Consider the following 13,382-nt stretch of genomic DNA (forward strand, 5'->3'; position numbering starts at 1 on the left):
CGCGGCTGAGATGACTGACACCGCGTTATCCAATGAGCGCACGAAGCGAGCTGCCCGCGCTTTAAATTAAGGCGGGACTCGAGGGGGCGGTTATAGTGCACGGGGTTTAAAAATATATTTTAAAAAGCCGTTAGACGGTATGTAAATAGTAAAGGCTTGGAAGGGGGAAAAAACCAAATAAAACACGTAAGAAGCAGCAGGAGGATAACTGACAGTATCCGAGGCACGATGGCGGGAGATAGCCAACAGGTCAGGAATGGTCGCGGTGGCGACGGTATATCTTTGGTGGTCTCGGGGACTGGCAGATAACTCTCTTGAAGTTGAAGTATCCTCCCCGAATTTAGACACAAAATGCTGGAGTAACTCAGCGGGACAGGCAGCATCTATGGAGAGAAGGAAATGGGTCACGTTTCGGGTCGGGACCCTTCTTCAGACTGAGTCGGGAGAGAGGGAGACTAGTAGAGATATGGAAGGGTACAGAACATGTCGGGTGTGAAAAGGACAGATCAGAGCAGGGCCTGGTCGGCACTGAACCCATACAATTATGACTTGGACAGATATAGATAGGAAGGACGCAAAGTGCTGGAGTAACTCGGTGGGTCAGCCAGCATCTCGGGAGAGCATTTCGGCTCCGGACCCTTCTTCAGACTGACCTCTCCAGGGATACTGCCTGGCCTGGCGAGTTGTTCCACAACGTTGCATTTTTATTTTGTAAACCGGCATCAGCAATTTCTTGTTTCTACTAGGTATAGGTGGCTATGGGGGGCAGATGGACAGATGGTTGAACGAAAGCCATGAATGAAAAGGAGTGAGTCACAGGATTGGAGGTAGACACAAAATGTTGGAGTAATGCCCCTGTCCCACTTAGGAAACCTGAACGGAAGCTTCAGGAGACTTTGCGCCCCACCCAATGTTTCCGTGCGGTTCCCAGAGGTTGCAGGTAGTGGAAGCAGGTTGGGAGACTGACAAAAAACCTCCGGGAACCTCTGGGAACCGCACGGAAACCTTGGGTGGGGCACAAAGTCTCCAGAGGTTTCCGTTCAGGTTTCCTAAGTGGGAAAGGGGCATAACTCAGCGGGACGGGCAGCATCTCTGGAGAGAAGGAATGGGTGACGTTTCGGGTCGAGACCCTTCTGAGTCAAAGAATCGATTAGTTGTGAATTGTGAAGCTAGAGGAAGGAATGCAGGTGGGAACAATATAGGTGCCAGTCCAGGTGGGACTTGGGGAGTGGGGGAAATAGGTTGGGGTGGAGGGATGGGAAGAAGGTTGGTTGGGGGGGGGGGGGGGGGGGGAGGAGGGAAGAAAGTGAGGGGTTTGGGGTGAAGGGTTGTAATCATCTAAAATTGGAGAATACAATGTTCATACTGTTGGATAGGAAGGGCAATGGCCTCAATGCAGGCAAATGGCACCAGCCCAATCAATATGTCAATTTGGTTGGCATAAACAAGGTGGACTGAAGGACCCGTTTCTGTATTGTGGATTTAGTGGATACACAATAAATCCACTAACGCAATCATCCGATGAATTTAGTCAAAATAAAACCAGACTTGGCGACTTCCTGACTTTATAAATGGAAAATGCTTAGGAGATCAGGTAGAATAAAATTGAGCTAACTGCGCTACCCTTCCCTGTGTAATTGGAAGGAACATTTTGGTCATCTGCCTTAACTCGTTTTTGTAGCTTGGAAGCAATGTATCCACTAAATCCACTAGTGGGCTCCACTAACTATCCTGGAGGTATGCCAATGGTGTCATATATAACATGTCAACCTGTGGATGTAACTTGCTGTTTTAGCAAAGTAAAACTTATTTACACTCGATATCACAAAAGATAGCACCTTAAAAAATTACTCCATAATTACTGAACTAATGAAGATACAAGAGACTGCAGATTCTGAAATTCCAAGCAAAAAACAAAGTGCTGGAGAATCCCAACAGGTCAGGCAGCTTCTGTGAAGGGAATGGGCAGGTAATGTTTTGGATTGGGATTCTTCTTTGTACTCAGATTTTTTTTGGGGGGCTTTTTATTACGAAATTGATGTTAATCTGGTTTAGTGAGTGGTAGGTTTGCTTCTCAGTCAGAAGTTGTTATTAGCATTGTGTAAGGAGTTGATCACAATTTAGGCGTAGTACAACAAAACGGATAATACAATGCTACTTTCAGTAGAAACCTGATATGCTATCTTCATTGAGTGGCAATTTAATTTGCAATATCACTGAAAATACACAACTGTTCGTTTTTTCATTTAAAATAAGGTGTCTCAGCTGTTGATGAGCCAAAGATTAGACCTGACACAAGGAGCTGACTTCTTAGATCCCAACATGCAGCAAAAACTGGAAGGAGTAAAAGGTCTGATTCGGCGTGAAATACAAAAGGAACTTAAAATCAAAGAAGGAACAGAGAACTTGCGCAAGGTAATGACAAATAAAAAAAATCTGGCACATGTAGAAAACATTCTAAAGAGCTCGAATCAAAAACTGGAACGCCTGCATTGGGAACTTCAGGAGCTGAATGCACAAATTGTTGTCATGGATAGGGACAATCTGAGAGGTGAGTGCAAGTCTTGGACATCCTTTTCTGGAATATCATTGTTCAAAATAGTGATTCATTTAAAAAAAATTGTAGTATTTTCCTTCATAAGCAGTTCTGTCGGTTGGATACATTTTGTTATATATGCTCTGTTGTTGATCTTGAGTTTGGCTGACTTGGTGGTTCCATGTGCCTGTCACTCTTTGTAGTGTAAGATGTAAATGTAGTTGAGTTGTGATCTTGGCTGGGTAGTTGGTGGGGTTGCAGTAGTTGGTTCCCTAATAAGGCACAAAAACATACTATTTTATCCATAAATAATCATGGAGCTTTTATTAATAATAATAATGCATTATTGGAACTTTGGGATATTGTTCAGCTGAAATTGTTGTTTTCTTGATGTGTGGTAAAGTCTCACTGATCTGTTGTAATTTAAAGTCAAAGCCTCCCCTTGGACTTCTTCATTAAACCTTGTCAACCTTGTTCTTTCTCGGTGTGTATGCCCACTCCACACATGTCCTTTGTACTGAAGTGTTGTGATATTGTATTTGAGTTCTACCATCCACAGGTTAAGGCTCTACAAGCCTTGTGATGGGTAGCAGGTTTCTCTATATTGTGTATGGTTTACAAAGAGCAGGTCTCATTCATGTGGAAAGGGAACAGTTAGTAAATAGATGTAGGGGATTTTTAAGAAATGCATTTTATTTCACTAAATTGATTTGTGTACAGGCACAGCATGTCCTTCGGAATTTGCGGTAGTTATTTGTAATTAGACTATCTTATGGCTGGGCCAAATAACCCATTATAATTATGAACAATTTTAAGAGTTTTATTGTCTTAGGCATTCTGCCATAATGCAAACACTATGCAAAGTGTAAAACACAAAATGCTGAAGTAACCTAACAGGTCAGCCACCATCTATGCAGAGAGAGACGAGGAGCTGCAGATGCTGTGTAAAACAATATGAAGTGTATACTTCATGCCACCTTGTATTAATCTGCAAAGATGTGGGTGCATAACTTGTTTGATTCAACAGAGAACATGAAGGCAATCTAAATATTGGAATAATGTTGGTACAAAGGTAGCTAGACGTCTTCTATAACTGAGAAGTCTATTGCTCAGATCACTTGCTATAATACTTTGCTGCAGGACATGAAAGTAATTTATGACTGGCATTGTAATCCAAGCACAATTCAGGAACAAACTTAATGAAGCTGTTGAGAATTTTGAAAAACTAATGTTACTGTATAGCTTAGATTTTCATTTGATTTTTCATTGTTGTGCGTTGGTGCTGTGAATTGTTAGTTGATTTGAGTAGGATTGACAGTATAATAAACCTTCAAATGTTGCACACAACTAAAGTAAATGTGGTATATTAAATTAACTGATACACCTAACAATTTATGCTAATACTTCATTAGCTGAATGTTTTTTAACTGGGAGCAGGATGTTGCTTTGCTTCGTGTCTGAGAAGCATCCGAAAACACTTTATATAGTGTACATTTTAAACATTTAGTGCAGTGAGCTAAAATAAACAGCATCTTTTTGTGATATTGTTCAGGAGAGTCCTTTTTTAATCTGGTGGGATCTTTATCAGGATTTGAACCTGCAGTATGCAGGCAATTTTGATGATTTAATGTCTTGTTGAAAAGTTAGTAAGATTTAAAATTGTAATGTTGCATGAAACGTTGTAATTTTAAAACAAAAATCATTTGTTTGATGCAACGGTTTTATATTATGGATGAGAGTCTAAATTTTATGGTGACTAAATGAAGTACCTACCCCAAACTAACATTTAATTTCCACAGATAGTGAATTATCTCCAGACTCCTGTTGCTGGGAGCAGTGTGCATCACCACTGAACAATAGAATCGCAGCTCTAAAGAGACAGCTAAATATTGAGTTGAAGGTGAAACAAGGAGCAGAAAACATGATCCTAATGTATTCAAATGGATCATCAAAGGTAAACTCACTACACAAGTTAACTGTCTGAGGTTTTCGAAGAAGATTCAAAATTTAGTAGAGTGCATTAGATAATGTTTCACATTGCAGCTATAGATTTGTTCATTGAGACACTCCTGGGTATTGCTTTTAATTACTTTGAGGAATCTTTATCAGGAAGGTAGATCCAGAGGGTTTGTTTGACAATGTAATTTATTCAGAGTTAATGTAAAAGACAGAATGATTATAAATTGAGTCTTTTGAGTGATAAAATACAAAATGGCAATGATTGGCAAAGATCTCATTGCTTGAGAAATTATATTTTGAAATTATAGATCTGACTTTCGATAAACTTGATATGTTTAAGTGATAGGTACTGTGTTTTTGGTTTGGAGATGGTTTGTTAGCCAGTGGTAAATTATTTTTATGCTTCTACGCTGGGGAATTTTATCAATTCTGCACCCACCCTCCCCACCCCCACCCTTCTTAATGATTTAGCCATTAGACTGCAGTATTTCACACTAAGAGGTAGTCCAGTTAAAATGTTTCTGAGTAAAATCAAATTCTGTGGCTCATTTTTTCACATTCATCTTCTGAGGGGGAAAAAACTTTCTGTTATCTCTGGGCTGCAGTAATCCATGATCTTATTGGTGTAGTAAGTGTTCCCCTACTAGGGTGCACTAGTAGTAACTTTTTTTCTTGTTCCCACTTAAATGCAACTACACCAGGCAAAACACATTTGGCAATGTGAAGTCTGGTATTTTAAAGTTAACAAGAAGTGCTTCATCTCAGCATGACGTGCTTAAGAAAATTATTCTGTGTTTGCTGTCAGGATCGTAAAATGTTAGCAACAGCACAGCAGATGTTGCAAGACAGCAAGATAAAGATTGATATAATTAGAATGCAGATCATCAAAGTAACTCGAACTAATGGAACACCTGAGGATGTCAGTGAAGGTCTAGGTATGTACAAAAACTGGAACTGCATGTTAGAAAATGTAACTATTTCATGCAATTTCAAACATCTATTTGCAAATTTTGTGGGGATACAGAATGTGTTCCATTTTGTCCCTTTGCCTTGTGCTTGTTAAAACTGCTTTGGTTGATGAGCATCTGGCTCAGTGCTGAAACTGCAAGTTCATGCTGTTGTGCGGAACCTTGTCACATGTCTTGCTGAAATCCATATATGGGTCTACAGCTCTGCCCTCGTCACTCTTTTTGGTCACTCTCATTTAAACTGCCTGTGTTATCTTAAAGCTATGCCCTCTAGTCTTCAAGGGCGTATGTTTCCTCTAAAATCAAATGCCAACAAAAAGCAAGGTTGTTCCTTCATTGACACTGACTCTAAATCCTAAAAGAACCCTCTCCAGTAGTAATGTGGAAGTACCTACGCCAGAAGGACTGCAACAATTGAAGAAGGAACCTCACTGCCACTGACTAGAAGACAATAAGGACATGCACATTTTCCTGAAACGTTTTAAGTGATTTTACTGTCTGTTGACATCTTGGGCAAATATCAGTGGGATTTTTGCTTTATTAAATCGCATGTTAAACTGATATTGTATGATTTTCTACTTGTTCTGTGTTCAATCAAGGGACCATCAGCCCTCTGGAGCTGCGCATTGAAGAACTGAGACACCACCTCCGTGTTGAGTCTGCAATAGCAGATGGTGCAAAAAATGCAGTGAAATTTCTGGATGGAAGGAAGGATCAAGACAGGAGAGTACTGGCAGAGGTACAGTTATATTGTACTTGAACAATTGCCCCAGTTGTGCTGAGTTTATCTGTATTTATCTGAATACGTTACTTCACTTGGACATTTACCATTTTTTGAATAAGTTTAATAAAAATGGTGGGAATTTTTAAAGTTACAATTATGTCTTGAAACTGAACACAAACCAAAAGGTTGGAAAGTATCTTTGGGAGCATGATTGCAATTAACCACGTTAATGTGAAAATGTAAGAAAATTCCTTGGGGAAACTGCAAGTATTGCATTAACTGAGCATCCCCATGGAAGGGAATGATGCATGGGTGCAACTGAAGATTGCTTCGGGGGGGGGTTTAAAGAAGGAATTGAGTTTTTGAGTAGAGATTGGATTGTGGTAAATGTTTGCAAACCAATGTTAGACTACAGTTGAAATACGATAATTTGGAAAGGATTTCCAGTACAGAAGTTTTCCAAAATGACTGGGGTAACAATGCAGTTATAAAGAATGAAGTAGCCTAAAGAAAACATGATTATTTCTTAATAGGGACAAAATAGTTACGTAGAAAATTGATTCAAGAGGGGTGACTTTTGTTCATGTAATGGGTCTTGAGACAAATAGAATGTTTTGCCAGAATGCAGAAAGGCAAGAGTATTAGTGACAAAGAGAAGTTGAACAGACTTGGATTGTTTTCCTTGGTGTGTGGAGGTTGAGGGGTGACCTGATAGAAGTATATAAAATTGAGAGGCATTAATAGACCTTTGCATAATGTATGTTTTCAGTAGTACGATACGATACAATAAACTTTATTCATCCTGGGAGGGAAATTGGTCTGCCAACAGTCACAGCACAAGATACTCAAAAGCTTGAAAGTGGGGGGGGAAAAAAGGACAAGCGACTGTTGGCTGGTTGCCGTATGCACAGCGCCTAAACCAGAACGAAAGAACAAACAAACGTTAGTAGTAATCGGTACAAAACTCAGTTGATATGGAATTGCACTGATAAGTTTAAAGTCTTTACTATTTTTTCAATATAATGACCCTTTTTACTGATCATCCATTTGTAAAAAAAAAAAAAATTTTAAATCAACCTTTAAAGTTTAACTTTTGAATTTGGACCAGTTTGCTTTATATGGTGGTGTTAATTTCATTATTTTTAAAGTTCTTGTACAAATCTTTTGGAAAATGGTTGTGTAAAGATTGCTGTGAAATGCTGTAAGATCTTTTATCTGCCTGATCAGGTATATACAGACCCTTTTATAATAGATTAAGGTTGGTATCTCTGCTGCTAAATCTCCAGGATTTTGTTGCATTTGGACTCTTTTCACTTCTTTATGCTTCAGTTTCAACTTGTACCACGTCAGCTGTAACGGTCATTTCTGTCATTACCTACAGATGTTCTTCCAAATGGCCAAGTTTCAAAATGTATTGACTTACATTAAGTCTCTTTATTTTAGCTTTATTCCAATGTCCCTTCCTGAGCCATTCATTGTAGTTTGCAATGTTTAGTAATGTGGGTGCTGGTCACTTCTACTGAACAGTTACAGAACATGGGAGCTAGAAACAAAGGTGCATATTTTGCTTAGGTTACACAAAAAAGCTGGAGAAACTCAGCGGGTGCAGCAGCATCTATGGAGCGAAGGAAATGGGCAACGTTTCGGGCCGAAACCCTTCTTCAGACTGATCGGGGGTGGGTGGGGACAAGAAAGGGAAAAGGAGGAGTAGCCCGAAGGCTGGGGGATGGGAGGAGACAGCAGGGGGGCTGAGGAAGGGGAGGAGACAGCAAGGACTAACAAAATTGGGAGAATTTGATGTTCATGCCCCCGGGGTGCAGACTCCCCAAACGGAATATGAGGTGCTGTTCCTCCAATTTCCGGTGCTGCTCGCTGTGGCCATGGAGGAGACCCAGGACAGAGAGGACGGAGTGGGAGGGGGAGTTGAAGTGCTGAGCCACCGGGAGGTCAGCTTGGTTATTGCGGACCGAGCTGAGGTGTTCGGCGAAACGATCGCCCAACCTCCGCTTGGTCTCACCGATATAGATCTGTACAAAATTGGGAGAATTCGATATAGAACATCGAATTCTCCCAATTTTGTTAGTCCTTGCTGTCTTCTCCTCCCATCCCCCAGCCTTCGGGCTACTCCTCCTTTTCCCTTTCTTGTCCCCGCCCACCCCCGATCAGTCTGAAGAAGGGTTTCGGCCCGAAACGTTGCCTATTTCCTTTGCTCCATAGATGCTGCTGCACCCGCTGAGTTTCTCCAGCTTTTTTTTGTGTAACCTTCGATTCTCCAGCATCTGCAGTTCCCTCTTAAACACTGCATATTTTGCTTAACTCTGAAGACCTCCCTACATGCAATATGTGATATGATATGAAGTTCTGTGAACATATGGCTTGTATACAAATACACTGCCTGTGTATTTTTTTTAATCCTCTGATACACTTTTGCCATTTTTCTCTCTCAATCACTTTACAATTAAATTATTAGCGCACTTAGCTTTCTTGGTAGTCTTTTAGACTGCTTCCTCTTCAAATTTTTGCCACTTTTTGCTCTTTTTAAAACATCTCCCCAAAAAGCATGGACCATGTTATTATCTAAAGAATAAAGTTTGGTGTTCTCCCATAAAATGTGATGAACTGCCATATGCACTTTGCGAGCAAGAGGCAATAACCACTTCCAATGCTTGAACAGGCACACTGGTGTTGGGCCCAGATATCTGCAAGTAGAATTGTGCTTTGGTGTACATTTCCCTTTAGAATGGACAAAGAATAAATTGAGCATAAACACAAAAAGCTGGAGTCTACTTGTAAACAAAATGAAATGGCTCAATTTTTTACAATATGTTTTTTTTCTTAAAGATATTTTGTTTTCACACTAGGCTCAATCACAATTGCGGGAGTCAGCCCAGAGAATGAACCTGCTTCGCATGTCACTGGAGTGCCGCTTAAAAGAGCTCCCTAATGATCATCCCGTTCAGGAAGTTATCAACGAAGAGCTGCAAATGGTGAATTCACCCTCGGTGGCATTAACGCATGTTGGTGCTTCATATCTCTCCATGGCTTTTATTAAATCGGCAGCACTCACAGGTAGAGGCTCTTATTTCAAAATGACCAAATAAAATGCTGTTGCACACCCCCCTTCCTGGAGGTGCTGTCACATACCCTTATTCTTAACACTACCTAATTTGGGTATTCCACTGTTGTATTTTTATTTGCACTATTTCAGATTGCACCACATACAATTCTGCACCATTTTGCTGTCTTGCATTAGTTGTTGTATTTATCATTACAGCTACACTCAGCCTCGTGTGACCAAATAATTTAATTGCTTCTTGGCATGTAACAATAAATGAATCTGAATCTAATGGGATGATTGTAAGCCTTTGTTAATATATATTGTTGGCGATCATTGTGTAATGAGAAATTGAGATCATAGTTTTATTTCTCTCTCGTCTAACCCTGATGGGAATGCATCTGATTTTTCTCTGAGCTTTTCCAGAGCAATGTAGCTATGACAATGCCTGTGATTATGTTCAATAACTCCAAAATGGCGTAATGTGTTGATGACAATCTTTTTAAAACTTGTATTGCCTAATTTAATTCCACAGGGATATTAGAAGTGAAATTAATAAGGTGCCACCAACTTCTTGAAAATGTTCCAGCTTGTTTTTGGTTGGGAAATGCTTCCACTAGTCCTGAAACACCTCTGTCATCTGTCAAGGCACGCACAGGAATGAATATTCATGGCCGTCATGCATTAAGTCGATATTTAAAATCTGAAGAGCCAAGTAGTGAGTATTTGGTTGTGCATTTTATTCTTGTGGGGTGGGAGGGGGTTTGAATTGCTTGTAGAATTTGAACTTCTTCTTGGGTACCTATGCCTTACAGATTGCAGAAAAGTAAAATGACCCCCACACTTGCCAGCCTGCCTTCGGCTTGCTGATGGGTGATTTGGTATACTATTTAAGCAGGTACCTCTTTCCAACACTGTATTTAGTGGAGGACTGACACTTGAAGAAGCAGAAAATGTTTGGAGATTGAATTAACATTATATTTCTTTTACTTCAGCTGAAGTGAGTGCTATTCTGAAATTGGACAATCAAATCGTAGGACAAACACACTGGCGTTCAGTGAAGAATCAAGCATGGGATCAGATTTTCAGCATTGAACTCAACAGGGTACAATATTATTGATAATGGCAGTTCACCTCTAAACCAGCATGATTGAAATTTTGATTTGGGGATTATTGGTTTTTGAGTAGAGATCGGATTGTGGTAAATGTTTGCAAGCTGATGTTAGACTACAGTTGAAATACAATAATTTGGAAAGGATTTCTAGTACAGAAGTTTTCCAAAATGACTGGGGTAATCAGTTATAAAGAATGAAGTAGCCTAAAGAAAACAAGATTGTTTCTTAATAGGGACAAAATAGTCAAGTAGAAAATTGATTCAAGAGGGGGTGACTTTTGTTTATGTAATGGGTCTTGAGACAAATAGAATGTTTTGTAGGAATGCAGAAAGGCAAGAATATTAGCGACAAAGAAGTTGAACAGACTTGGATTGTTTTCCTTGGTGTGCGGAGGTTGAGGGGCAATCTGATAGAAGTATATAAAATTGAGAGGCATTGATAGACGGTCATACCCTTTTTCATAGGATAATCTCAAGGACGTAGCTTTAAGATGAATCGGCAAAGTTTAAAGTAAATGTGCGGGGCAAGATTTTTATACAGAGTGGTGGTTGTCGGGTGGTGGTGGAGTCCACTGGACTTCCTCAACGTTTATTATTATTTTTTTAAATAATGAAGACTAATGCTGTAATAAAGTAAAAACCAAAGAATGTTTTAAAAACTAACCAAATTCATTAACTATTAAGTAAACCTGTAACTTGCGTGGTTGGCTTACAAATAATGGTTATGGCCATTTTGTTTCTCTCAGTGCAATCTCTTTAACTTTATTTTTTAGTGGTAAAATGTTTAAACACTGAATGTTGGTGCAATGTAAACACTAATGTTTAAATTTCCTACCATGTAGAATCGGGAGTTGCAAATTGCTGTTTACTGGCGGGATTGGCGAGAGCTCTGTGCAGTAAAGTTCTTGCGACTTGAAGACTTTCTGGACAATCCGTGCCATGCGTTGACTGTGTGTTTGGAGCCACAGGGGATACTTCATGCAGAGGTAAGTTTGTTCTTTCTGTAGCTTGTAGACTTCATTGTGTGTGCTGCCATTATGGGTGAGCCAATTTATGTTGCAATGAGGGATATGTAGGAGCAGGCTAGGGAGATCAAGAATTTCTCTCTCATTCAACGAGCTGTGCTCACAGGTTCAAAATGGCATGGATGAGGTTGGAATCTAATTTGTCCAATTCTGACTTGCACTCTAAAAATACGTTATTTGAAACCCAGAGTCGTGTTAATTTTTTGTATGTGTATTCAAGTACTGATTTGCTGCATGAATAAAAAAACTGTGTAAAATGCTCAACTATGTGTGGAACGTTGTAGGTGACCTTCTGTAGTCCTGCCATTGATCGATGCCCAAAGCTACGACGTCAGAATCGAATCTTCCCCAAAGAGAAAGTGCCATCAAATATTTTCTATGTACATCAGTAATATTTAAATACCAAATAAGATTTTTTTTAACATTGAATAGTTTGTTGTGGATCATTTCTAATGGTCAATTATAGGAATCTAGTGCATTGAATGGAAATGAACCTGTGGAAGTAGTAGGAAAGAACAGCAGATGCTGGTTTAAATCGAAGGTACACACAAAATACTGGAGTTACTCGGCGGGTCAGGCAGCGTCTCAGGAGAGAAGGAATGTGTGATTTGTAACCCTCTGATTTGAATGTTTTTTTTTGAAGAAGGGTCTCGACCTGAGGAAGAGTGGTTGTTTTGGTGCTGCTTGAATTGTTTTTGGTACATATCTTCAGAAGGATTTCACTGAAGAACTTGCCTTTTCACAGGAAGAAACTTTCTTCGAGCATCACAGATGAACATCAATATTGCCACTTGGGGCCGTCTAATGATGAATATGCTGCCTCCTTGTAGCACCACAACAACAAGTCCACCGCAACCTCCAGATCACAGTTTCGCACGGAACCATTCCAACACCACGTCACCAGAATCAAGGTAAGTTGCATAAGGCACTCTCAAAGTATTCAGAAGGTCGATTGCATATGTGGTGGGAAGCGTTTGGAAAATTAGCTAATATATTGGATCAATGATCCTTTCTTGGAAAAAAGTTTTGTCTGATTTTTAAGCAAGTTCAGAGGCAAGGAAAGCTTATAAGAGCAAGTAACTGGTTGGAAGACAAGATTTGATTGAATGATAAATGGGATGATTGGGTAACGGTGGACTTGTAATAGAAAATAGATGGATCTAGAGGGACTAAAGATTCAAGTTCAAGTGAGTTTATTGTCATGTGTCCCTGTATAGGACAATGAAATTCTTGCTTTGCTTAAGCACACAGAAAATAGTAGGCATTTACTACAAAACGGATAAATGTGTCCATATACCATGATATAAATATATACACACATGAATAAATAAACTGGTAAAGTGCAAATAATAAAGTGGTTATTAATAATCAGAGTTTTGTCTGAGCCAAGTTTAATAGCCTGATGGCTGTGGGGAAGTAGCTATTCCTGAACCTGGTTGTTGCAGTCTTCAGGCTCCTGTACCTTCTACCTGAAGGTAGCAGGGAGATGAGTGTGTGGCCAGGATGGTGTGGGTCTTTGATGATTCTGCCAGCCTTTTTGAGGCAGCGACTGCGATAAATCCCCTCGATGGAAGGAAGGTCAGAGCCGATAATGGACTGGGCAATGTTTACTACTTTTTGTAGTCTTTTCCTCTCCAGGGCGCTCAAATTGCTGAACCAAGCCATGATGCAACCAGTCAGTATGCTCTCGACTGTGCACCTGTAGAAGTTAGAGAGAGTCTTCCTTGACAATCCGACTCTCCGTAATCTTCTCAGGAAGTAGAGGCGCTGATGAGCTTTTTTGATAATTGCGTTAGTGTTCTCAGACCAGGAAAGATCTTCAGAGATGTGCACGCCCAGGAATTTGAAGTTCTTGACCCTTCCAACCATCGACCCGTTGATATAAATGGGGCTGTGGGTCCCCCTCCTACTCCTTCCAAAGTCCACAATCAGTTCCTTGGTTTTGCTGGTGTTGAGAGCCAGGTTATTGTGCTGGCATCATATGGACAGTTGCTCGATCAC

General features: G+C 40.1%; 1 protein-coding gene across 1 annotated transcript in view; it reads left to right on the forward strand.

Annotated features, from left to right (window-relative positions):
• Positions 1-76: 76 nt before the first annotated feature.
• The window catches only part of LOC129712065 (serine/threonine-protein kinase N2-like), a 33,897-nt gene continuing 20,591 nt past the window's right edge, over positions 77-13,382 (forward strand). Inside the window, exons 1-12 of the mRNA XM_055660236.1 lie at positions 77-249; positions 2,257-2,551; positions 4,336-4,490; positions 5,301-5,430; positions 6,063-6,202; positions 9,049-9,256; positions 9,778-9,960; positions 10,238-10,347; positions 11,199-11,342; positions 11,666-11,740; position 12,028; positions 12,127-12,292. Of these exons, the coding sequence (XP_055516211.1) occupies positions 229-249; positions 2,257-2,551; positions 4,336-4,490; positions 5,301-5,430; positions 6,063-6,202; positions 9,049-9,256; positions 9,778-9,960; positions 10,238-10,347; positions 11,199-11,342; positions 11,666-11,740; position 12,028; positions 12,127-12,292 (1,628 nt within the window). The 5' untranslated portion in view covers positions 77-228. The remainder of the gene's footprint in view (positions 250-2,256; positions 2,552-4,335; positions 4,491-5,300; positions 5,431-6,062; positions 6,203-9,048; positions 9,257-9,777; positions 9,961-10,237; positions 10,348-11,198; positions 11,343-11,665; positions 11,741-12,027; positions 12,029-12,126; positions 12,293-13,382) is intronic.

Source organism: Leucoraja erinacea, chromosome 31, assembly GCF_028641065.1.
Source record: "Leucoraja erinacea ecotype New England chromosome 31, Leri_hhj_1, whole genome shotgun sequence".
Taxonomy (NCBI): Eukaryota; Metazoa; Chordata; class Chondrichthyes; order Rajiformes; family Rajidae; genus Leucoraja; species Leucoraja erinaceus.